This window comes from Medicago sativa, chromosome 6, assembly GCF_051527215.1.
Source record: "Medicago sativa cultivar Bolivia chromosome 6, Bolivia_mono, whole genome shotgun sequence".
Taxonomy (NCBI): Eukaryota; Viridiplantae; Streptophyta; class Magnoliopsida; order Fabales; family Fabaceae; genus Medicago; species Medicago sativa.
Window position 1 is genome coordinate 96088876 of NC_140754.1, and position 22838 is coordinate 96111713.

Genomic DNA, 22838 nt, shown 5'->3' on the forward strand with positions numbered 1-22838 from the left:
TGTAGTTACTTCTACAAAAATGGCAACTTTTTTTACAGGAAATAAGCTTCATTCATTGAAATGCTAAAATAGCAACAATACAATCAAAGGATCATTAGACACTCCATAACAAAATGAGGACTTGATGCTAAGGGTACATACTGAACTTTCAGAAGGCATTAAGGCAGTAACATAACAAAATCCAAATCCTAACAACCAAGCTAAATTCTTAAACATATTGTTATCATACACAACACAGTCAACGGGACTTATTATGTGTCTTGGAACATCTAAAACAAACGAAGGAATATCAAGTCTCCAACACAATATTTCCCTCCTACATTGGAACTTCAGTTGTTTTGGCAGTCTGCTTTGGAGCCTTTAGCAGTTGTCTTGGCTGTCTGCTTTGGAGCTTTAGCAGTTGTCTTGGCTGTCTGCTTTGAAGCTTTAGCAGTTGTCTTGGCTGTCTGCTTTGGAGATTTAGCAGTTGTCTTAGTTCGAGCTTTAGCAGAAACTCTATGCAGTTGACGTTCAGCCGGTTTTTCAGCACGACCTTCAGCCAATATTTGAGCTTCACGTTCAGCAATGAGCTCAAGAATATCCTCCAACATACCCTCCTGCTGATTCAAAGATTAATATTAAAGAACTCAAAGATGCGGAAAGAAACTAAAATTGTGAAACTTGAATCAAAAGCATTGGTGAAGGCCACATAATAATAAACTTTGTTAACAACATTTCCCGAAAAAACTTGCCTCAACTTCACGTGTAAAGGGAGAGGCTGGCCGAGCCATGTCAGCATTCAGTTCATTAAGCATAATCTCATACGATGCCAGTGCGAAATCCTGTTGGTTTAAAGAAACTAAAATTATTGTGAAACTAGGATAGGATCAAAAGAAAGCATTTGCAACAGGCCCCAGAAAAACTTGCCTTGGCTTTGGTTTCTCTCATAGGATAGTTGTCAAACATGTGCTGGGGAGTTTTTCCGTGAAACTGGGGTAAGTGGTAAAAATTGGCAAAGCGGCCAGACATTTTTGCTTGCGCTTGTGAGATATCAAAAGATTGGGGAGAGAAGAGACTCAGCTGCATATATAATACGAAAGAAATAAATATTTAGTGAAATATGGCTTCATCAAACCAACAATAACAAGAGTAAATACACACACTACCTGCAATCGGAGAGAAAGAGAGAGAACCTGCAATCGTAATCGTGAAATGCAATCAGAGAGGAGAGAAAGCGAGAGAAATCACAATCGCAGAGAAGAGAAAGCGAGAGAATGTGAAAAATCGCAATCGGAGAGAAGGGAATGTCAAAGTGTTTGGTTATTTCGGATTTTTATAACCGACCCTAGTTTTCTTTTTTATTTATACATTTTTTCAGTCAATTATATTCTATATCCGATACATCAATTATTAATAAGTCTTCGAAAAAAAATTAATTTAATTTTTTTAGATCTTTTAAATAATTATTGTATTTGATCTATATTCTATATCATATACATCAATTATTAATAAATCTTAGTAAAAATTTAATTTTTTTATCGATTTTTTTAATAATTAATGTATCTAATCTATATTATATATCATATACATCATTATTAATAAGCCTTGCTCCAAATGTCCAACATCCATGTGGTGGCATTTCAGTCTTGTTTTCTTGAATTCTTTTATTTAGTAACTTTTGCCTAGGAGTGTCCGGACTTCGTAGAGTTTAACTATTCTCACCAAATTTTAGAGAATCAAAGATACTTACAAATCAAATTAATATTTGAATGTCAGCTTAACATGGAGACACTTAAAAATGAGATTTCAAATGAAGATATAAATTTGTCTCCTATGTATAAGTCCATCAAGGAACTTGAAAAAGCTATAACTAGGGCTGAAAATGAGTCGAACCGAATCGAACTCAGTTCAGCTCGGCTCGATAAGATTTTGTTCGGCTCGAAACTCAACTCGAGTTCGCGACGAACCTTTTTATAAGCTCAAACTCGACTCAATTAAAGCTCACGAACAACTCGGTTCGACTCATTAGTTCGACTCACATAATCAAAAAATTAAAAGTTATAACTTTTTTACAAAAACAAGTCTTAAATTTTTTTACTCCTTGGCTGGTGTTTATTTAATAATTAATAATCAAACGAAATGAGAATGTTACACTGACCAATTTTATTAGTTGTGGTTCATCCTCTAACCAAGCGTTCTTTTCTTCGGTATAAGCCGCTCCTTTTATAGATGAAGTCATCCACTCTATTTTCTAAAACAACTGATGTGGGACAATTTCCTTCAAGCTTAAACGAAACTAATATGTAGAGCAGTTACATGTTGCTGGTATATCAAGTATCAACTTGCAACTCACTCACTTTTATCTAATTATTATTATAAATTGATTATTGGTACGTGTTGGACTTGGTTATTTTTTATTTTATAATTGTTAGATTGTTGTTTTTTATAATATAATATAGATTATTATTATTATTATTATTATTATTATTATTATTATTATTATTATTATTATTATTATTATTATTATTATTATTATTATTATTATTATTATTATGTAATGCTTTTGGACCACATACATCATTAATTGAATGAATCTAACAAGTAAAATTTGCTTTTAAAAAGAAACGGAGGGAGTAAGAATATTTATAATGGTATGTAGGTGTTTCACATACTAGCATCAAGTTAAATAGGTATCTTATTTTTGGGTATTGTGGTTATAAAAGTAGGTTGTGAATTCATATTCAAAATCACACCAATAAACTTAGATGTGTGGAGTAAAGGAAAGTATTAACTAAATATCAAAGTAACCTCAAGAAACAACAACAATAACAAACTTAGATCTAACCTAGGAATCAAGTGAAAAGTACAAAACCACAAACAAAAGATAAAGACATAAGAGAAACAAACACACCAAAAAATGTTTACCCAGTTCGGTTCAAATTGACATACTCTAGTGAGAGATTGATCTCTCTCTAATCCACTATAAATGAGTTCTTTACGAAGAGATATAAAAGGGTTACAAGAAATTAGTTTCAACAAGCTCACAAAGAACAAACTCTAATTCCTACCCTTCCCCAATCTTTCCAATGAAAAGACATTCAATGATTTTCACCCATACAAGGTGTTTAGAAATATTTCACAACCCAGGAAAACCTCTCAAGAGAACCCTCACCAAAGATCCTCAACCCTAAAATTACCTCTTTTGATTTCTCAAGTTTCTCTCTCTTGAAGTCTCGCCAAAAACATGAAGAATGAAACCTTAAATAGTGTTCAGACCCCGAGGCATCGTGCCACGATGAGGTTGGTAATAGTACAACATTTGATCTTATCATCTACATCGTGCCACGTTGCTCTTGCATTGTGCCACGATTTTTCCGGTGACAGCCTCCCAGAAACACACCCAAAATCGTGCCACGGTTTTTTTTGGACTTTAACATCAATTTTGAGACACATTTCAACAAAGCACTATATGTTTCTACGCTTTTCGCATATCCAATTTAATAAATTGTATTGAAATAAACGAATTTTATTAAAAAAAATATAATGATATAAAGTTATTTGAAACATGTTTCATAATTTTTTTTAAGTGGTGCCTTGAAGAGATGAAATGTATTGAAACAATAATAAAATAGGTGATGTGTGTCCACCAAGCTTTAAACCCATCAAACAAGCTTTGATTTGGGTCCCTCACCTTATCGAGTTTTTTATGTAACGCGTGAACCATCGCTTCTGGAATCTTTATCTATAATAGACTTATTAATATTAATAAATTTATTTGCATCTACCTCATGTTTTTTTACGTTCGTATCTTCATGATTTTCTTTCTCCTCAAACTTCAGTTGAGATGCATCATTCAATTGTTTTCGCCTATTATGTCATCGTAGAATTCAAATTTACATGTTGTTGCACTTTTTGAATCTAAAACGTAGACAAATTTATTGGCAAAAAAAAAAGGTTAAATATGTTTTTGGTCCCTATAAATATGTCAATTTTTCGTTTTAGTCCTTTAAAAAATTTCTTCAACTTTTAGTCTTCCAAAAAAAATTCTTTTTCATTTTTGGTCCCTCCTTTAAAGTAAACTCAGATGTAGAATTCATATTTTTAAACAAAAATTTTCAGGAAAATGTATAATATTATAAGGATCTCTTCCAAAAAATTAGAATTTGTTTACCAAATCATGAATTAAATATGAATTTTTATATTTTTGACCTTAAAAAAATTCATATTTAATTCATGTTTTGTTAAAAAAAAATCTAATACTTTTTTGGAGTGGATTTTACAAAATTCTATACATTTATGCACAATTTCTTTAAAAAAAATACTTAAAAATAGGGACCAAAAGTAGGGATTGAAAATTTTATAGGGATTAAAAGTTGAAGGAAAAATTTAGAGGGACTAAAACGAAAACTTGGTATATTTATAGAGACGAAACACATATTTAACCCAAAAAAAATAAAAACCTCACAAGATCATAATTTTTTTTTTTTTGAGACTATATCCGTCTCTTAATTATTAACAATAAAAAGCTTGTTGTCCGGACAAATTCCAGCCTCGTGTCATATTCCCCACAAATAAAACACAAATGTAATCATTCATATTCAAGATTAAGAATAAAACCAAAAGCGCTCATAGTGAACTTTGGAATTAGTTTCTTCTCCATATATATTTCCACACAAATCGACCACGAGATTAACTATAAGTCAAGTGCTTCACCCTTCAACATATCACTGCTACGTAATAACTCCCCAACACGCCAGATAAAATATAAGATGAAATAGAATGAATAGAAAATATGAATGACTCCTTTTTTTTTGTCTATGTCTAATCATTACTTAGTGAAAATATTTTGTTGAAGTTATTAAATTTTTTAATTATGAAAACTTCCACTTTAGTTTAATTTTCCCCGTTTTTCAGATCTATAGATCATCTAAACATAATGACTATGGCTCCCAATCATTCCCTAGATTTGATGATGCTGTAAAAATGGTCAAATATCAACATGCTCCAAAACGAAGTTTGAAGTCTCAAGAGTCATCAGACGTGAATATCAATTCACTTTTAAACAATATTTTCCATTGATGATAACTTGCATCTCCACAACAATAAATATGATGGGTGATAAATAAATCTTTTATAGTTTGTAATTTGAATGATTAGTTGCACTTTGATTTCTCTCATGCATGGTACATGTCGTCACACACTTGTGTCATGAGAAGCCTAAATGTAAAATAGCAACAATACAATCAAAGGATCATTAGACACTCCATAACAAAATGAGGACTTATTAACATACATGCTAAGGGTACATATCAAAATCCTAAGAACCAAGCTAAATTCTTAAACATATTGTTATTATACACAAGACAGTCAACAACAGGACTTATTATCAATCAAGTCTCCAACACTAAATTTCCCTCCTGCTTTGGAACTTGAGTTATCTTGGGTGTCTGCTCTGGAGCTTTGGCAGTTGTCTTGGGTGTCTGCTTTGGAGATTTAGCAGTTGTCTTGGTTCGAGGTCTAGCAGAAACTCTATGCAGTCGAACTTCAGCCGCTCTTTCAGCACGACGTTCAGCCTTTATTTCAGCACGACGTTTATCAATGAGCTTACGAATCCTCTCCCCCACTCTCTCCTGCTGGTTTAGAGATTAATATTAATTAAAGAACTCAAATATGCACTAAAATTGTGAAACTTGAATCAAAGTATTACATAATAATAATAATAATAATAATAATAATAATAATAATAATAATAATAATAATAATAATAATAAACTTGCCTGAGCTAGACGTCTATCAAGAGACACGGGAAAATCAATTTGATCCTTAATATCATCCTTCATATCTTTAAGCATACGATAATACGATGCCAGTGCGGTATCCTGTAGGTTTAAAGAAACTAAAATAATTGTGAAACTAGGATGATCAAAAGAAAGAAAGAAAGAAAGAAAGAAAGAAAGAAAGAAAGAAAGAAAGAAAGAAAGAAAGAAAGAAAGAAAGCATTTGCTACAGAAAAAACTTCTTGCCTTGGAGTAAGTCATTTTTGCTTGCGTTTGTGAGATATCAAAGAGAGAGAGCTGCATATATAATACAAAATAGTATAGTTAGTTAAATTGTGAATTTTTGTTCGCCAAAAATCTTGTTACACAAGTTAGGTTACACCAGAAAATCCATCACCAATGCATGCATAAGGTTTAAAACCCTAGCCCCCAAAGTAAGAGAGAGTGAAAATCAGAGAACCCTAACACACGATCACAATATATAGAAATACACACACATACCTGCAATCGGAATGCAATCAGAGAGAAAGAGAGAGAAACTGCAATCGGAGAAGAGAGAAAGCTAAGAGAATATGAAAGAGTTTGGTTATTTGGGATTTTTATAACCAACCCTACCCTATTTTTTTATTTTATTTATAGATTTTTTGAATCAATTATATTTCTTATCAGATACATCAATTATTATCTCTCAAAAAAAAAAAAGATACATCAATTATTAATAAGTCTTAGAAAAAATTTAATTTTTTTTTAGATTTTTTGAATAATTATTGTATTTGATCTATATTCTATATCATATACATCAATTATTAATGAGTCTTAGAAAAATTTTAATTTTTTTATATTTTTTAAATAATTAATGTATTTAATCTAATATTATATATCAGATATATCAATTATTAATAAGTCTTGAGAACTTAATGATAGCCTTATGATGAATGAGCGTGCATTCACCGGGAGAGATGGTCTCTTAGGAATACCTTGGTATAAGCATTTGGTAACTCTATTTTTCTTGAGGAATTTTCCTACTTTTAAAAGCTTTTCATAAGCGCGCATCGGAAAAAATACAGTTTTTGAGCCGACTGAATGTGTACTTTTGATATTGTAAATTTTTATTCTACGTCAAAACTAAATGAAAGAAAATGCTAAAGTAACTTTCATTCTTCTTGGAAGGATGCTAAGAAAAGGCTAAAGTACTTTCATCACAATGCTGAGGTGTGATGAGAAAGTCTTACATAGGCACAAATACAAATGAAAAATGTTTGGACCCACTCACATGAATGGAGAAAAATAAATGAGAAAAAATTTAGTCACATCATCCAATTATTTTCTCTTTTAATTTTATCAACTTATGTGTGTGTGCCTAACCACTTTTTATTTGTGTTTCTGACCAGGTAAGTATTTCTCGAGGTGTGATAGCAACATTTAAAAGGACACAAATTCTTTCTTTAAAAAAAAAAGAAAGAAAAAAAAAAGGACACAAATTCTAACCACAAGCTTTTGTAAAGAAAATTCAACTAGATGCATTAATTAGCCTCACCAAAAGACAAGCTAACAAAATGATCCGTGAAGTATTTAGTCAAAACAAAAAGGATCCGTGAAGTGAATGAATGAGCACATACATTTGCTCTAAGATCATATCAAATGCACAATCATTGGTGAATGATGAATGGATGAGTGTTTGTACAATTTTAAGTGAGAAGAACTTGATGTGTTTCAATTGTACATGTTACAAGGAATGGCGTTAATAATATGCCCTTTGTCTTGTTCTTAGAGTTCCTGCCACATACAGAATTTAATAGTAATCTATATATCATTATAATATGCTTAATCAAAATCGGGTAACATAATGGAAATGTATCGGACTGCAAATCCTGGAATGACGGTTCGGTTTTATATGAGGGGAGTCCAGGGAGTGTCAAGAACAACAAAGGACTTGATACAAACATCATACTACATGTACAGTAAAGGTTAGGCTTAGGTTATGACAGAGATTATAATAGAATACTACCTTAGTACCTTAGGTGATCCCAATTTTTTTTTTTTTTTTAATCTGCCTTACTTAGATATTGTTTTTGGCTCTCCACGGTTTATAGAACTAATATCTGCAAACGAGACATTCGGTTTTTAAAGACGATCATAAGTTTTCTCTTAAATGAATCGTTTTATATAACCATAAGAAGAAGAGGAAAAAAAAAACATTTTACTGTTGATTAACTTGAATCAAATTTTTTTGTTCAAAAGAGTTCTCGATGAAACTCACACTCGTTTATTATTGAGAATTGAGAAATTGAGAATTGTACCAGAATAAAAAAAAAAGAAATTGAGAATTGTAGACTTTAACACGCATCGAAACATACTAAATGTTTTTCAACTATCATCTAAATTGTATTCACGGAACACCTAAAACAATATCTAAATCATTTTCTTAAGGGTTAAAGGGTTAAATATGTTTTTAGTCCCTATAAATATGTCAACTTTTCGTTTTAGTCCCTTTAAAAAATTTCTTCAACTTTTAGTCCCTATAATATTTTCAACATATAGCATTGTATTCTTCGGACATTAGGCATATCTTCATGTCGGGAAATATTTACTTCGGCACAACCTCAAATCAAAATTATTTAAACACATAGAAATGAAAAGAAGAAAGAAAAAAAAAAACCAATCACATCATTTAATTTTTCTCTTTTAATCAAAACCAACTTCAAGAAAATAGTAGTATATATAACAATCTTTCTCTATCTCATTCTTACGGGCAAACCCTAGAAACCAAGAAACTTGTCCAACCTTAAACACCTCAAAATATCAAATAAGCAAAAAGAACACTATATAGCATATGCAATGATCAAAACAAGCATTATTATCACCTTATTAGCCATAGCCACATCTTACTTGTTACTTACTCCAACCAAGAAATTTAGCTATTATCATTCTCTCTTTATATCCAATTCTCTATCAAATAATGTCTCAATATCTAACAACCTTAAAATTCTCACTCATAGACCCCACATAGCAGGTTCTGAAGCCAACAATGAAGCTGCAGCTTATGTTGTCTCAGTACTCACTTCATGTAACATACCAACTCATGTAACATCCTATGATGTTTCCCTTGCATACCCTTTTTCACGTTCCTTGGTGTTGACAAACTCATCAACAGAATTTTCTTTTAGCTTCAGTCTAAGACAAGAAAGCTATGAAGGTGGTCCTTATGCTGATGTGATAGATGAGGTTGTCCCTACATTCCATGCATATGCCAAGTCAGGTACTGTCACTTTTATTTTATTTTATTTTTAAATTGGGGTAGGGGAGAAATTATTATTGAGGATGGGAACAAGCTAGGCCGTCCGACAGGGGCCTACCGCCTAACCTATTTAAAGCCTAGTTCGACCCAGCTCGTTTATTAACAAGGTCAGACTCAAGCTTTTTATAAGGCCTATTTAATTAAACAGGTCAGGCTAAGGCTTACAAAAAAGCATATTAAGCCCATTAGGCCGGCCTATTAAGCTTTTCATATATAATATATCTTCCATTATTGATATTTTTGAAGTTTTTTTTTTATAATCACAAGCCTTCATATGATTGGTTATTTAGTAGCTGATATATTGGTGTGATTAGACCTTCGTAAGAATTCATTATTGGTGTTAAAGGCTTAAGTGTAATCATGATATTGGAAGTTGAGTTCTTCAAGAGCCACTTATCTCATTCCCCTTAGCTACTTATAATTTCCAGGTATAGAAATTAAAAATTAAAACTCCATATGATTTTGAACAACAACTTCAAACATATTAGCCTTGGTAGTGTTGTACTATATCAAGTGTGAGTAAGAGTTCAATATTTGATGGAAAATTGGAACATGTAAAAATCAATCATATACCTGAATTCTAGAGACATAATAATATAACTCGAGAATATCCAAACATGTAAAAGTTAATCATATATAGCTCTAGAATCAATTTTGCCTCCTTCTATGGTCGAACAGAATATACACTTAGTCAATTGGGTGATGTGCAAAACAAACAATCAAACTCGGGATTCTATGCTTAGATGTAACATTTTGTCATCGATGAGCAGACACTAAAACCAATTTTATTTCACATATGTTACAGGATACCCAGTATACCATTCACAATATGATGATTTCGTCTGGATGAAAAAATTTGGTGATCCTATGTTTCAAAGACATGTTGCAGGTTAGTACATAAATTATTTTCACAGTTTCTATCACAGTTTGCTTCCTCTTTTCAAATATATATAAAGCTTAGTATTGATACAAAGATGTAAATATTTTACAATGCAAATATATATAAACCAATTTTACACCTTTAATTGTTTGTTGTGGAAAACAGCTGCAAGTGTTTGGGGTTTAGTAGCACTTTGGCTAGCAGATGAGGAGTTCTTACCTTTTTAATTATTCATCCTATGCCAAGGCCTAAGGAGCTTCAGGTTTAATCAAATATTGTAGTTAGACAAAGACTATTCTCACTAAATTTGAGAGAATAAAAGATACTTATAAATCAAATAATGTAGTTAGATCAAATAGTGTTATCTGTTTTCATTCCACCTTCCTTTTTTCTAATTCAAATTCTCATCCATCCATGACCCAAATTTTATTTCCTGCGTTGGATGTTTTGTAAGATATCTATATGGAATGACAGTAGTACTAAATTAATGGCACGTCAATATTCATGTAAATATATTGGACCAGTAAATAAAATAGTTAGGAAAACTTGTTTGTTGATAAAATTATTGAAGAAATAAATTCTACAGACTGTAATCTTCATCTCATATTTGAGAAATTCTGAAAGACACTATTTAATGCCACTTTTACTTGGGAGTGGTATACAAAGCCTACAGCTGAAAGCAGATATTGGCAGACTTATAATCCAAGATTCGAGAGAAACTATTGATCTTGTTAATCTTTACATGAAACGATCAAGGGTAATTAACTAATTGGAGCCACAAGACTCTGAACATCTAACAAAAACTGGTAAATGCCCTCAAGACAAATAATCAGGCCAACCAAGACGACACCTTCAAAGAACTTTTTGTGCTTTATCTAAAAATATATTATTTAAAATAATAATCTTACTGACTACTGACACCGTCAACATTCAAAGTTTAACAAATTTATCTAATTCTCATTAATAATATCTGCTATACAAATCAAGTGTACACCAAAAATTTGGTTAGATCCTATAACTTACTTTATGTACAGTTCTACTAGCTACCAGGAATCACTAATTATGTACAACAATGCCAAAATGAACTTTAGTAATTTACTTCCAAACCTTGATGGCCCCGTCTCTACCACTTGAGAGTACGAGTCTCTGGTTTAACTTAACTGAAGCCACAGACACAATAGAATCACGATGGCAAACGGCAGAATCAGTGGCAGCAGCCGCAAGAATTGCCTTTGGTGTCAGCTTGGTTGCAACAGGTCGTCTTTTTGTCTCCTGTTCATAAGAGTAAAAGTTTAAAAGTTTGCTGCCTATATTCTAAACAAGTTGGAAAGTTTTAAGGAGAAACAAGCAATATCCAACAGCATTTAGATCGTACAATAAGTTGACTAATAAAAGTAAAACAATCACTGGGGTAACAGGAGATTTTGGTCATTGGAAAAACTGGACTGGAAAAAGTACAGATTCCTGTCAAACATTGATTCATATATTACATGTACAACTTGCACTCCAAAACTAGATTTTGTTTCATAAAAATCGTCATTTCCAACTCCTTTAAGGTTTGGTCCACAAATGCAGTAGCTTTTGTCAGGACTGAAACAGAAACAGTACATAAATCAATTAAATTAGACTATTTTCATAAGAAAAACAAGTAACCCAGATTATAGTTCAACACGAAACCTGTAATGATCCCATCTACGTATCTTCAAATCAGTGCCCCCAGTCAATAAATCACCCCCTTGTAAGGGAAGCAATGTGCGAATACCAGGAAGAGCAGGAGGAGGATCATTTAGCTCATCAACTCTGTACTTGCGATTAACATTTCGTCTTGGATCTGACTGAGAAGTTGGCTTACTTGAAGGTTTAGCCAAGGCCCAAGGCATATCGGACATTTCTGCATCACTGTCATAATTGGCCGTCCTACAAGAAAATAATCAGATTACTATCAATATGTAATGAAAATCAATGTATTTCATGTGATTCAACATAGTTATGAGCAATATGGCAGGAGGCTCATATCATAAGCATTATCAAACCAGCTCATGATAAACTATAATTTATACAACACTTTAGGTACTTAAATAAAAACAAATAGAAATTTGAATTTAGACAGTATATTTGATACAATAGAACTATATTTACATGAGAATGTGACTATATTTTTATCTAATCTATTTTTGATTGAACTACAAAAATGTAAATAACAGCAGAACTGTTTCAACAAAACAGACAGCCAAGCACAAGCACATCCTAACCCCAACTTGATGGTCCAAAAATAATTATATACCGAGAGTAAAAAGTAAACCAAATATGCATCAAGTAATGTGTTTGAAGTCAATGTTACCTCTTCTTTAATTTCTTTATGATATGATTTCATTTCAAACTTGAGTCTTGTTTTACCAACAGTATCAAATAAAAAGAGACAAGAACATGTCAGTAATACTTTACTTCCATCATTCTGGCTTGGTTAACCTGCAAAACTGGTGAACATCAAACAGCCTAGTGAACTTTGTTATGTAGTTGCTTCTACAAACATGGCAACTTTTTTGTCTTTTTATTATTATTTTTTACAGGAAATAAGCTTCGTTCATTGAAATGCTAAAATAGCAACAATACAATCAAAGGATCATTAGACACTCCCCATCCATAAATGAGGACTTATTAAGATAGATGCTAAGGGTACATATTGAACTTTCAGAAGGCATTAAGGCAGTAACAAAACAAAATCCAAATCCAAACAACCAAGCTAAATTCTTAAACATAGTGTTATTATACACAACACAGTCAACATGACTTATTTATTATGTTTCTTGGAACATCTAAAACAAACGAAGGAATATCAAGTCTCCAACACTATATTTCCCTCCTACTTTGGAACTTCAGTTGTTTTGGCTGTCTGCTTTGGAGCTTTAGCAGTTGTCTTGATTCGAGCTTTAGCAGAAACTCTATGCAGTTGACATTTAGCCACTTTTTCAGCAAGATGCTCAGCCAATATTTCAGCCTCACGTTCAGCAATGAAATCAAGAAGATCCTTCTTAAAATTCTCCTGCTGGTTCATAGATTAATATTAAAGAACTCAAATATGCGGAAAGAAACTAAATTTGTGAAACTTGAATCAAAAACATTGGTGAAGGCCACATAATAATAAACTTTGTTAACATTTCCTGAAAAAACTTGCCCGAATTTCAAGTTCAGAGGGAGTGCAGGGCAGAGCCAATGCAGCATTCACTTGATAAAGCAAAATCTCATAGTTTGCCAGTTCGAAATCCTGTTGTATTAAATAGTAATATTAGAGAAACTAAAATTGTGAAACTAGGATCAAAAGAAAGCATTTGCAAAACTTGCCTTGGCTTTGGTTTTTCTCAAAGGATAGTTGGCAAACTGGTGCTTGGGAGTTTTTGAGTGATACGGGCCTAAGCGGTGAGAACTGGCTGAGCGGCAAAAAGACATTTTTGTTGCGCTTGTGAGATGTCAAAAGATTGGGAAGAGAAGAGACTCAGCTGCATATATAATACGAAAGAACAAAATAAATAGTTAGTGAAATATGGCTTTATCAAACCAACAATAACAAGAGAAAATAGATAGCAGCAGCACATAATTCAACAATAAGTCAAGCTACTGAGACTTCTCCAAATACATCAACATAAGCCTTCTCCAAATACAGTGTCTAAAGAACAATACAATATTTTATAGTGTGTATGTGAAATCACCAAAAGGATCAATACGCAATTTTAAAACCCTAACCCCCCAAATTAAATGGGAAGAATATTTGAGCAATCAGTTCTAAGAATTGGAAAAGGAAAGAATGAAAATCAGAGAACCCTAACACACGATCACAATCACAGAATTGATTGAAAAAGAAAATCAAAATACACACACTACCTGCAATCGGAGAGAAGGAGAGAGAACCTGCAATCGTAATCATGAAATGCAATCGGAGAGGAGAGAAAGGGAGAGAAATCGCAATCGCAGAGAAGAGAAAGCGAGAGAATGTGAAAAATCGCAATCGGAGGGAAGGGAATGCCAAAGCCAAAGAGTTTGGTTATTTCGGATTTTTTATAACCGACACTAATTTTCTTTTTTATTTATACATTTTTTCAATCAATTATATTCTACATCAATTATTAATAAGTCTTGGAAAAAAAATTAATTTAATTTTTTTTAGATCTTTTAAATAATTATTGTATTTGATCTATATTATATATCATATACATCAATTATTAATAAGTCTTAGAAAAAATTTAATTTTTTTATCGATTTTTTTAATAATTAATGTATCTAATCTATATCATATATCATATACATCATTATTAACAAGAGAAAATAGATAGCAGCAGCACATAATTCGTGCAATCGGAGAGAAAGAGAGAGAGAACCTGCAATCGTAATCATGAAATGCAATCGGAGAGGAGAGAAAGGGAGAGAAATCGCAATCGCAGAGAAGAGAAAGCGAGAGAATGTGAAAAATCGCAATCGGAGGGAAGGGAATGCCAAAGCCAAAGAGTTTGGTTATTTCGGATTTTTTATAACCGACACTAATTTTCTTTTTTATTTATACATTTTTTCAATCAATTATATTCTACATCAATTATTAATAAGTCTTGGAAAAAAAATTAATTTAATTTTTTTTAGATCTTTTAAATAATTATTGTATTTGATCTATATTATATATCATATACATCAATTATTAATAAGTCTTAGAAAAAATTTAATTTTTTTATCGATTTTTTTAATAATTAATGTATCTAATCTATATCATATATCATATACATCATTATTAACAAGAGAAAATAGATAGCAGCAGCACATAATTCGTGCAATCGGAGAGAAAGAGAGAGAGAACCTGCAATCGTAATCATGAAATGCAATCGGAGAGGAGAGAAAGGGAGAGAAATCGCAATCGCAGAGAAGAGAAAGCGAGAGAATGTGAAAAATCGCAATCGGAGGGAAGGGAATGCCAAAGCCAAAGAGTTTGGTTATTTCGGATTTTTTATAACCGACACTAATTTTCTTTTTTATTTATACATTTTTTCAATCAATTATATTCTACATCAATTATTAATAAGTCTTGGAAAAAAAATTAATTTAATTTTTTTTAGATCTTTTAAATAATTATTGTATTTGATCTATATTATATATCATATACATCAATTATTAATAAGTCTTAGAAAAAATTTAATTTTTTTATCGATTTTTTTAATAATTAATGTATCTAATCTATATCATATATCATATACATCATTATTAACAAGAGAAAATAGATAGCAGCAGCACATAATTCGTGCAATCGGAGAGAAAGAGAGAGAGAACCTGCAATCGTAATCATGAAATGCAATCGGAGAGGAGAGAAAGGGAGAGAAATCGCAATCGCAGAGAAGAGAAAGCGAGAGAATGTGAAAAATCGCAATCGGAGGGAAGGGAATGCCAAAGCCAAAGAGTTTGGTTATTTCGGATTTTTTATAACCGACACTAATTTTCTTTTTTATTTATACATTTTTTCAATCAATTATATTCTACATCAATTATTAATAAGTCTTGGAAAAAAAAATTAATTTAATTTTTTTTAGATCTTTTAAATAATTATTGTATTTGATCTATATTATATATCATATACATCAATTATTAATAAGTCTTAGAAAAAATTTAATTTTTTTATCGATTTTTTTAATAATTAATGTATCTAATCTATATCATATATCATATACATCATTATTAACAAGAGAAAATAGATAGCAGCAGCACATAATTCGTGCAATCGGAGAGAAAGAGAGAGAGAACCTGCAATCGTAATCATGAAATGCAATCGGAGAGGAGAGAAAGGGAGAGAAATCGCAATCGCAGAGAAGAGAAAGCGAGAGAATGTGAAAAATCGCAATCGGAGGGAAGGGAATGCCAAAGCCAAAGTGTTTGGTTATTTCGGATTTTTTATAACCGACACTAATTTTCTTTTTTATTTATACATTTTTTCAATCAATTATATTCTACATCAATTATTAATAAGTCTTGGAAAAAAAATTAATTTAATTTTTTTTAGATCTTTTAAATAATTATTGTATTTGATCTATATTATATATCATATACATCAATTATTAATAAGTCTTAGAAAAAATTTAATTTTTTTATCGATTTTTTTAATAATTAATGTATCTAATCTATATCATATATCATATACATCATTATTAATAAGTCTTGTGCTCCAAATGTCCAACATCCATGTGGTGGCATTTCAGTCTTGTTTTCTTGAATTCTTTTATTTAGTAACTTTTGCCTGGGAGTGTCCGGACTTCATAGAGTTTAACTATTCTCACCAAATTTTAGAGAATCAAAGATACTTACAAATCAAATTAATATTTGAATGTCAGCTTAACATGGAGACACTTAAAAATGAGATTTCAAATGAAGATATAAATTTGTCTCCTATATATAAGTCCATCAAGAAACTTGAAAAAGCTATAACTAGGGCTGAAAATGAGTCGAACCGAACTCAGTTCAGCTCGGCTCGATAAGATTTTGTTCGGCTCGAAACTCAACTCGAGTTCGCGACGAACCTTTTTATAAGCTCAAACTCGACTCAATTAAAGCTCACGAACAACTCGGTTCGACTCATTAGCTCGACTCACATAATGAAAAAATTAAAAGTTATAACTTTTTTACAAAAACAAGTCTTAAATTTTTTACTCCTTGGCTGGTGTTTATTAATTTTTTACTCCTTGGCTGGTGTTTATTTAATAATTAATAATCAAACGAAATGAGAATGTTACACTGACCAATTTATTAGTTGTGGTTCATCCTCTAACCAAGCGTTCTTTTCTCCGGTATAAGCCGCTCCTTTTATAGATGAAGTCATCCACTCTATTTTCTAAAACAACCGATGTGGGACAATTTCCTTCAAGCTTAAAAGAAACTAATATGTAGAGCAGTTACATGTTGCTGGTATATCAAGTATCAACATGCAAATCACTCACTTTTATCTAATTATTATTATAAATTGATTATTGGTACGTGTTGGACTTGGTTATTTTTTATTTTATAATTGTTAGATTGTTGTTTTTAATAATATAGTATAGATTATTATTATTATTATTATTATTATTATTATTATTATTATTATTATTATTATTATTATTATTATTATTATTATTATTATTATTATGTAATCTTGGTTGTCAAAAGCGGCTACTGTGTTGAATTGTCAAACTGGCTTGATTCCTTTTGTGTATTTGGGGTTACCTATTGGAGGTGATAGTACAAAACTAAGTTTTTGGAAACCGGTAGTGGATCGTATTACTGCTAGATTGTCGTATTGGAATAATAAGCATTTATCGTTTGGTGGCCGACTGGTTCTCTTGAAGTCTGTCATGTCTTCTCTCCCGGTTTACTTTCTTTCCTTCATCAAGGCACCTACAGGTATAATTTCCTCTATCGAATCTCTTTTTAAATTTTTTTTTTTTGGGGTGGGTGTGAGGTCTCTAAAAAAATTGCTTGGATAAATTGGGATTCTGTGTGTTTATATGTGACTAGAGGTTGTTTGGGGGTTCGGAGGTTAGGGGAATTTAATTTGTCATTATTAGGGAAGTGGTGTTGGAGGATAATGGTTCAGAAGGAAGGGTTGTGGTATCGTGTCCTTAAGGCTAGGTATGGGGAGGAAGGTGGCAGGATAAAGGGAGGGGGTCGAAATTCTTCTAGGTGGTGGAGGTCGATTTGTAATGTGAGGGAAGGAAGTGGGTTGGCTGTAGGCAGGTGGTTTGATGATAATATTAGGAGGATGGTTGGAAATGGTTGTAACACTTTCTTTTGGACAGATAACTGGTTGGGTGGAGTTCCTCTAAAACTTCAATTCAGCCGCCTTTATGAATTATTTGTGCATAAAGAGTGTACCGTGGAGGATATGGCGAGAGTGGGGTGGGAGGAAGGTGGTCGTGGGTGGGTGTGGAGGCGTCGTTTGTTGGCTTGGGAGGAGGAGAGTGTGAGGGAGTGTGTAGAGTTGTTAAATAACATTGTTTTCCAGGTTAATGTTCAGGACAAGTGGCGGTGGTTGCTTGATCCGATTCACGGATACACGGTTAAGGGGACTTATAGTTTCCTCACTACATCAGATGTTCCCGCAACTGATGTCGCTGTTTTTGACGTGTGGCATAAACTGGTTCCTTCAAAGGTATCTTTGTTTACTTGGCGCCTTCTTCAAGATAGAATTCCAACAAGATCAAATTTGGTGCATCGACATGTTCTTCAACAAACTGACAACGTCTGTGTTGGAGGATGCGGTGTCCCTGAAACGGCAGATCATCTTTTCATTAGGTGTCACCTTTTTGGGTGAATTTGGTATCTTGTCTGTTTGTGGCTTGGTGTCCCTTGCGTTTTTTCAGGTTCGGTAACGGAGCATTTCTCTCAGTTTATTCATTTGGCGGGTATGCCGCGGTCTTCTCATTTTTACTTAAAAATTATTTGGCTGGCTTCTACATGGGCAATCTGGAAGGAAAGAAATAACTGTGTCTTCAACAATATGGTTATTGATCCTCTTAGTATTGTAGAAAAAGTGAAGATGATTTCTTTTTTATGGCTTTCGTCAAATGTTGTTTCTCTTCCGTTTGGTCTTCATGATTGGTGGAGATACCCACTACCTTGTATGGGTATCATGTAATTTCTTTTTTTGTTTGTTGTCTTGGGTGAAGGCATCTTTGTTAGGTGCCTGTTGTTTGTATCAGACATTGGGTGGTTCATCACTTTAGCACACCTTATGCGGTGTGAATCGCTTCTCTTTTGAGCAATATATTCTATTTTAATTTGTTCAAAAAAAAATCTATATGGGGAAAAAATGTTATCATGTTTTACTTACACCATTAATTGTTTATGTTGTGGAAAAAAGCTGCAAGTGTTTGGGGTTTACTTATACAAACATGGCAACTTTTACAGGAAATAAGCTTCATTCATTGAAATGCTAAAATAGCAACAATACAATCAAAGGATCATTAGACAATCCGAGTGACCGCATCTTCTGTTTCTCAAGTGCACACATCCATCAATACTTCACCTACTAATTCAAAACACCGTAATCGTGACTGCATAATAGCGTTCAGATCCACAACATGCCAAGATTCCAGAGTTCAGACAGTATGCCATTCATACAGTAAGCAATTTAAGGGACAGAAACCTGCATTGGTGCAACCTATCATGCGTCGGTAAGCATCAACGACATATTCGCCAAATGAGATTACGAACTTTTGGAGGAGCTATTGCTCGCCGGATACTACTCCAATCCCCTTGAACATGAAGCCTCTCTTCATGGCCGTCAACGGTGCTAATCTTGTTTCTTGACAAATTAAGTATTTGATCACTCTTTGGTAAACATCCCAGTGTGATGCAAACTGCAGAACAATAATAAAGAAAGCGAGTCAATAACCAAAGGGAAAAACCATCCACCTAAGAAGCCTTCCAATGGCTAATAAGCCTGGCCATCACAGTATAGAAAACACCAGAAAAATGTTCCAACTAACAACAAAAGCAAAGGGAATGGTAAAAAATACTGAAATGACACTGAAATATGGAAACCGTCCACCTATGAAAATAGTATTGAAATGATGAATTCAACAAAAGAAATTAACTTCACGTAAGAATCATCCAACTTGCTTTTCTTTACAAAAATAAGGAAAACAGTCATAATCACCCCTATTAACTATATATGTGGATCACACCACAGAACTTGCTTTTCTTTACAATATTTATATGAGAAAGAATGTTACAATATATTTTCATCTAATCTATTCTTGAACTACAAAAATGTAAATAACAGCAGAACCATTTCAACAAAACAGACAGCCAAGCACAAGCACAAGCATATCCTAACCCCAACTTGATGTTCCACAAATAATTATATACTATTACTTCATCAAGTAAATTCAGAAGTAAAAAGTAAACTATACCAAATATGCATCAAGTAATGTGTTTGAAGTCAATGTTACCTCTTCTTTTATTTCTTCATGCTGCATTTTTGTTCTCTGTCTCACAATGCGATTCTCCTCCATTGTCTTTCACGGCTTCTGTCACTATACCAAAGGATTCCTCAAGAGCTTTTGAATGTTTTTTTCTCGTTGACCATCTTGCTTTTCAAATAAAGAAGTTGCTGGTTGTTCACGCTCATTTGTTGGGTTTGGTGTACAACCATCTCCTGATATGATATGATATGATTTCATTTCATACTTGAGTCTTGTTTTACCAACAGTATCAAATAAAAAGAGACAAGAACATGTCAGTAATACTTTACTTCCATCATTCTGGCTTGGTTAACCTGCAAAACTGGTGAACATCAAACAGCCTAGTGAACTTTGTTATGTAGTTGCTTCTACAAACATGGCAACTTTTTTTACAGGAAATAAGCTTCGTTCATTGAAATGCTAAAATAGCAACAATACAATCAAAGGATCATTAGACACTCCATAACAAAATGAGGACTTGATGCTAAGGGTACATACTGAACTTTCAGAAGGCATTAAGGCAGTAACGTAACAAAATCCAAGATCCTAACAACCAAGCTAAATTCTTAAACATATTGTTATTATACACAAGACAGTCAACAACAGGACTTATTATCAATCAAGTCTCCAACACTATATTTCCCTCCTGCTTTGGAACTTGAGTTGTCTTGGGTGTCTGCTCTGGAACTTTAGCAGTTGTCTTGGGTGTCTGCTTTGGAGCTTTAGCAGTTGTTTTGGCTGTCTGCTTTGGAGCTTTGGCTGTCTGCTTTGGCTGTCTGCTTTGGAGCTTTAGCAGAAACTCTATGCAGTTGACATTTAGCCACTTTTTCAGCAAGATGCTCAGCCAATATTTCAGCCTCACGTTCAGCAATGAAATCAAGAAGATCCTTCTTAAAATTCTCCTGCTGGTTCATAGATTAATATTAAAGAACTCAAATATGCGGAAAGAAACTAAATTTGTGAAACTTGAATCAAAAACATTGGTGAAGGCCACATAATAATAAACTTTGTTAACATTTCCTGAAAAAACTTGCCCGAGTTTCAAGTTCAGAGGGAGTGCAGGGCAGAGCCAATTCAGCATTCACTTGATCAAGCAAAATCTCATACGTTGCCAGTTCGAAATCCTGTTGGATTAAATAGTAATATTAGAGAAACTAAAATTGTGAAACTAGGATCAAAAGAAAGAATTTGCAAAACTTGCCTTGGCTTTGGTTTTTCTCAAAGGATAGTTGGCAAACTGGTGCTTGGGAGTTTTTGAGTGATACGGGCCTAAGCGGTGAGAACTGGCTGAGCGGCAAAAAGACATTTTCGCGCTTGTGAGATGTCAAAAGATTGGGGAGAGAAGAGACTCAGCTGCATATATAATACGAAAGAAAGAAATAAATAGTTAGTGAAATATGGCTTTATCAAACCAACAATAACAAGAGAAAATAGATAGCAGCAGCAGCACATAATTCAACAATAAGTCAAGCCAAGCTACTGAGACTTTATTACACTCAGTTGGAAGCATATCAGGTTAAATAAAAAACATCAACATAAGCCTTCTCCAAATACAGTGTCTAAAGAACAATACAATATTTTATAGTGTGTGTGCATAAATAGGAAGACTAGATAGATTACATAGAAATTTCATAGTTGAAATCACCAAAAGGATCAATACGCAATTTTAAAAACCTAACCCCCCAAATTAAATGGGAAGAATATTTGAGCAATCAGTTCTAAGAATTGGAAAAGGAAAGAATGAAAATCAGAGAACCCTAACACACGATCACAATCACAGAATTGATTGAAAAAGAAAATCAAAATACACACACTAACTGCAATCGGAGAGAAAGAGAGAGTACCTGCAATCGTAATCATGAAATGCAATCGGAGAGGAGAGAAAGGGAGAGAAATCGCAATCGCAGAGAAGAGAAAGCGAGAGAATGTGAAAAATCGCAATCGGAGGGAAGGGAATGCCAAAGCCAAAGAGTTTGGTTATTTCGGATTTTTTATAACCGACACTAATTTTCTTTTTTATTTATACATTTTTTCAATCAATTATATTCTACATCAATTATTAATAAGTCTTGGAAAAAAAATTAATTTAATTTTTTTTAGATCTTTTAAATAATTATTGTATTTGATCTATATTATATATCATATACATCAATTATTAATAAGTCTTAGAAAAAATTTAATTTTTTTATCGATTTTTTTAATAATTAATGTATCTAATCTATATCATATATCATATACATCATTATTAACAAGAGAAAATAGATAGCAGCAGCACATAATTCGTGCAATCGGAGAGAAAGAGAGAGAGAACCTGCAATCGTAATCATGAAATGCAATCGGAGAGGAGAGAAAGGGAGAGAAATCGCAATCGCAGAGAAGAGAAAGCGAGAGAATGTGAAAAATCGCAATCGGAGGGAAGGGAATGCCAAAGCCAAAGTGTTTGGTTATTTCGGATTTTTTATAACCGACACTAATTTTCTTTTTTATTTATACATTTTTTCAATCAATTATATTCTACATCAATTATTAATAAGTCTTGGAAAAAAAATTAATTTAATTTTTTTTAGATCTTTTAAATAATTATTGTATTTGATCTATATTATATATCATATACATCAATTATTAATAAGTCTTAGAAAAAATTTAATTTTTTTATCGATTTTTTTAATAATTAATGTATCTAATCTATATCATATATCATATACATCATTATTAACAAGAGAAAATAGATAGCAGCAGCACATAATTCGTGCAATCGGAGAGAAAGAGAGAGAGAACCTGCAATCGTAATCATGAAATGCAATCGGAGAGGAGAGAAAGGGAGAGAAATCGCAATCGCAGAGAAGAGAAAGCGAGAGAATGTGAAAAATCGCAATCGGAGGGAAGGGAATGCCAAAGCCAAAGTGTTTGGTTATTTCGGATTTTTTATAACCGAC

At 32.6% G+C, this 22838-nt stretch overlaps 6 protein-coding genes across 9 annotated transcripts in view; 1 reads left to right on the forward strand and 5 right to left on the reverse strand.

Annotated features, from left to right (window-relative positions):
* The window catches only part of LOC146918554 (protease-associated (PA) domain-containing protein), a 44565-nt gene that overhangs the window by 17509 nt on the left and 4218 nt on the right, over positions 1–22838 (forward strand). The gene's annotated exons all lie outside the window — the stretch shown is intronic.
* Positions 52–21879, reverse strand: LOC146918558 (uncharacterized). The gene is made up of 5 exons (XM_085720206.1): positions 21718–21879; positions 6003–6053; positions 5757–5858; positions 5292–5609; positions 52–183 (listed from the first exon to the last, which is right to left on the reverse strand). Exons 1-4 carry the CDS (start codon positions 21760–21762, stop codon positions 5370–5372), a joined length of 438 nt encoding a protein of 145 aa, XP_085576332.1. The 5' UTR covers positions 21763–21879; the 3' UTR covers positions 52–183; positions 5292–5369.
* On the reverse strand, positions 187–13946 carry LOC146918559 (uncharacterized). 3 transcript variants are annotated; one of them, XM_085720203.1, is made up of 4 exons: positions 13841–13946; positions 907–1059; positions 732–821; positions 187–596 (listed from the first exon to the last, which is right to left on the reverse strand). In XM_085720203.1, exons 2-4 carry the CDS (start codon positions 1006–1008, stop codon positions 330–332), a joined length of 459 nt encoding a protein of 152 aa, XP_085576329.1. In that variant the 5' UTR covers positions 1009–1059; positions 13841–13946; the 3' UTR covers positions 187–329. The 3 variants fall into 3 exon arrangements, with proteins under 3 accessions (XP_085576329.1, XP_085576327.1, XP_085576328.1); XM_085720201.1 differs by lacking the exon at positions 13841–13946 and adding an exon at positions 1146–1280; XM_085720202.1 differs by lacking the exon at positions 13841–13946 and adding an exon at positions 1173–1188.
* LOC146918560 (serine/threonine-protein kinase VPS15-like) lies at positions 10786–11851 on the reverse strand. Its single transcript, XM_085720200.1, has 3 exons — positions 11612–11851; positions 11425–11524; positions 10786–11206 (listed from the first exon to the last, which is right to left on the reverse strand). Exons 1-3 carry the CDS (start codon positions 11821–11823, stop codon positions 11030–11032), a joined length of 489 nt encoding a protein of 162 aa, XP_085576326.1. The 5' UTR covers positions 11824–11851; the 3' UTR covers positions 10786–11029.
* On the reverse strand, positions 12558–13973 carry LOC146918561 (uncharacterized). The gene is made up of 4 exons (XM_085720211.1): positions 13814–13973; positions 13277–13431; positions 13110–13199; positions 12558–12977 (listed from the first exon to the last, which is right to left on the reverse strand). The coding sequence occupies exons 2-4, from the start codon at positions 13379–13381 to the stop codon at positions 12798–12800; spliced, it is 375 nt and encodes a 124-aa protein (XP_085576337.1). The 5' UTR covers positions 13382–13431; positions 13814–13973; the 3' UTR covers positions 12558–12797.
* On the reverse strand, positions 12558–21884 carry LOC146918562 (uncharacterized). 2 transcript variants are annotated; one of them, XM_085720213.1, is made up of 5 exons: positions 21747–21884; positions 21104–21255; positions 20937–21026; positions 20657–20804; positions 12558–12851 (listed from the first exon to the last, which is right to left on the reverse strand). In XM_085720213.1, the coding sequence occupies exons 2-5, from the start codon at positions 21206–21208 to the stop codon at positions 12841–12843; spliced, it is 354 nt and encodes a 117-aa protein (XP_085576339.1). In that variant the 5' UTR covers positions 21209–21255; positions 21747–21884; the 3' UTR covers positions 12558–12840. The 2 variants fall into 2 exon arrangements, with proteins under 2 accessions (XP_085576339.1, XP_085576338.1); XM_085720212.1 differs by lacking the exon at positions 12558–12851 and adding an exon at positions 18715–19296 and having other exon boundaries at positions 19891–20804.

Excerpts from the sequence above, each read along its gene's own strand:
- LOC146918560 (XM_085720200.1), bottom strand. The coding sequence starts at position 11,823 with ATGTCCGATATGCCTTGGGCCTTGGCTAAACCTTCAAGTAAGCCAACT. Across the intron at positions 11,525-11,611 it reads CGTAGATGGGATCATTACAG|TCCTGACAAAAGCTACTGCA; the intron begins GTTTCGTGTTGA and ends TTTCTGTTTCAG. Across the intron at positions 11,207-11,424 it reads TTGGAGTGCAAGTTGTACAT|GAGACAAAAAGACGACCTGT; the intron begins GTAATATATGAA and ends TCTTATGAACAG.
- LOC146918558 (XM_085720206.1), bottom strand. The coding sequence starts at position 21,762 with ATGATTACGATTGCAGGTACTCTCTCTTTCTCTCCGATTGCAGTT. Across the intron at positions 6,054-21,717 it reads CTTTCTCTCCGATTGCAGTT|CTCTCTCTCTTTGATATCTC; the intron begins AGTGTGTGTATT and ends TTATATATGCAG. Across the intron at positions 5,610-5,756 it reads TTGATAGACGTCTAGCTCAG|GAGAGAGTGGGGGAGAGGAT; the intron begins GCAAGTTTATTA and ends CTAAACCAGCAG.
- LOC146918561 (XM_085720211.1), bottom strand. The coding sequence starts at position 13,381 with ATGTCTTTTTGCCGCTCAGCCAGTTCTCACCGCTTAGGCCCGTATCAC. Across the intron at positions 13,200-13,276 it reads TGAGAAAAACCAAAGCCAAG|GATTTCGAACTGGCAAACTA; the intron begins GCAAGTTTTGCA and ends TTAATACAACAG. Across the intron at positions 12,978-13,109 it reads CCTCTGAACTTGAAATTCGG|GAGAATTTTAAGAAGGATCT; the intron begins GCAAGTTTTTTC and ends ATGAACCAGCAG.
- LOC146918562 (XM_085720212.1), bottom strand. The coding sequence starts at position 21,208 with ATGTCTTTTTGCCGCTCAGCCAGTTCTCACCGCTTAGGCCCGTATCAC. Across the intron at positions 21,027-21,103 it reads TGAGAAAAACCAAAGCCAAG|GATTTCGAACTGGCAACGTA; the intron begins GCAAGTTTTGCA and ends TTAATCCAACAG. Across the intron at positions 20,805-20,936 it reads CCTCTGAACTTGAAACTCGG|GAGAATTTTAAGAAGGATCT; the intron begins GCAAGTTTTTTC and ends ATGAACCAGCAG.
- LOC146918559 (XM_085720203.1), bottom strand. The coding sequence starts at position 1,008 with ATGTCTGGCCGCTTTGCCAATTTTTACCACTTACCCCAGTTTCACGGA. Across the intron at positions 822-906 it reads TGAGAGAAACCAAAGCCAAG|GATTTCGCACTGGCATCGTA; the intron begins GCAAGTTTTTCT and ends TTAAACCAACAG. Across the intron at positions 597-731 it reads CCTTTACACGTGAAGTTGAG|GAGGGTATGTTGGAGGATAT; the intron begins GCAAGTTTTTTC and ends TTGAATCAGCAG.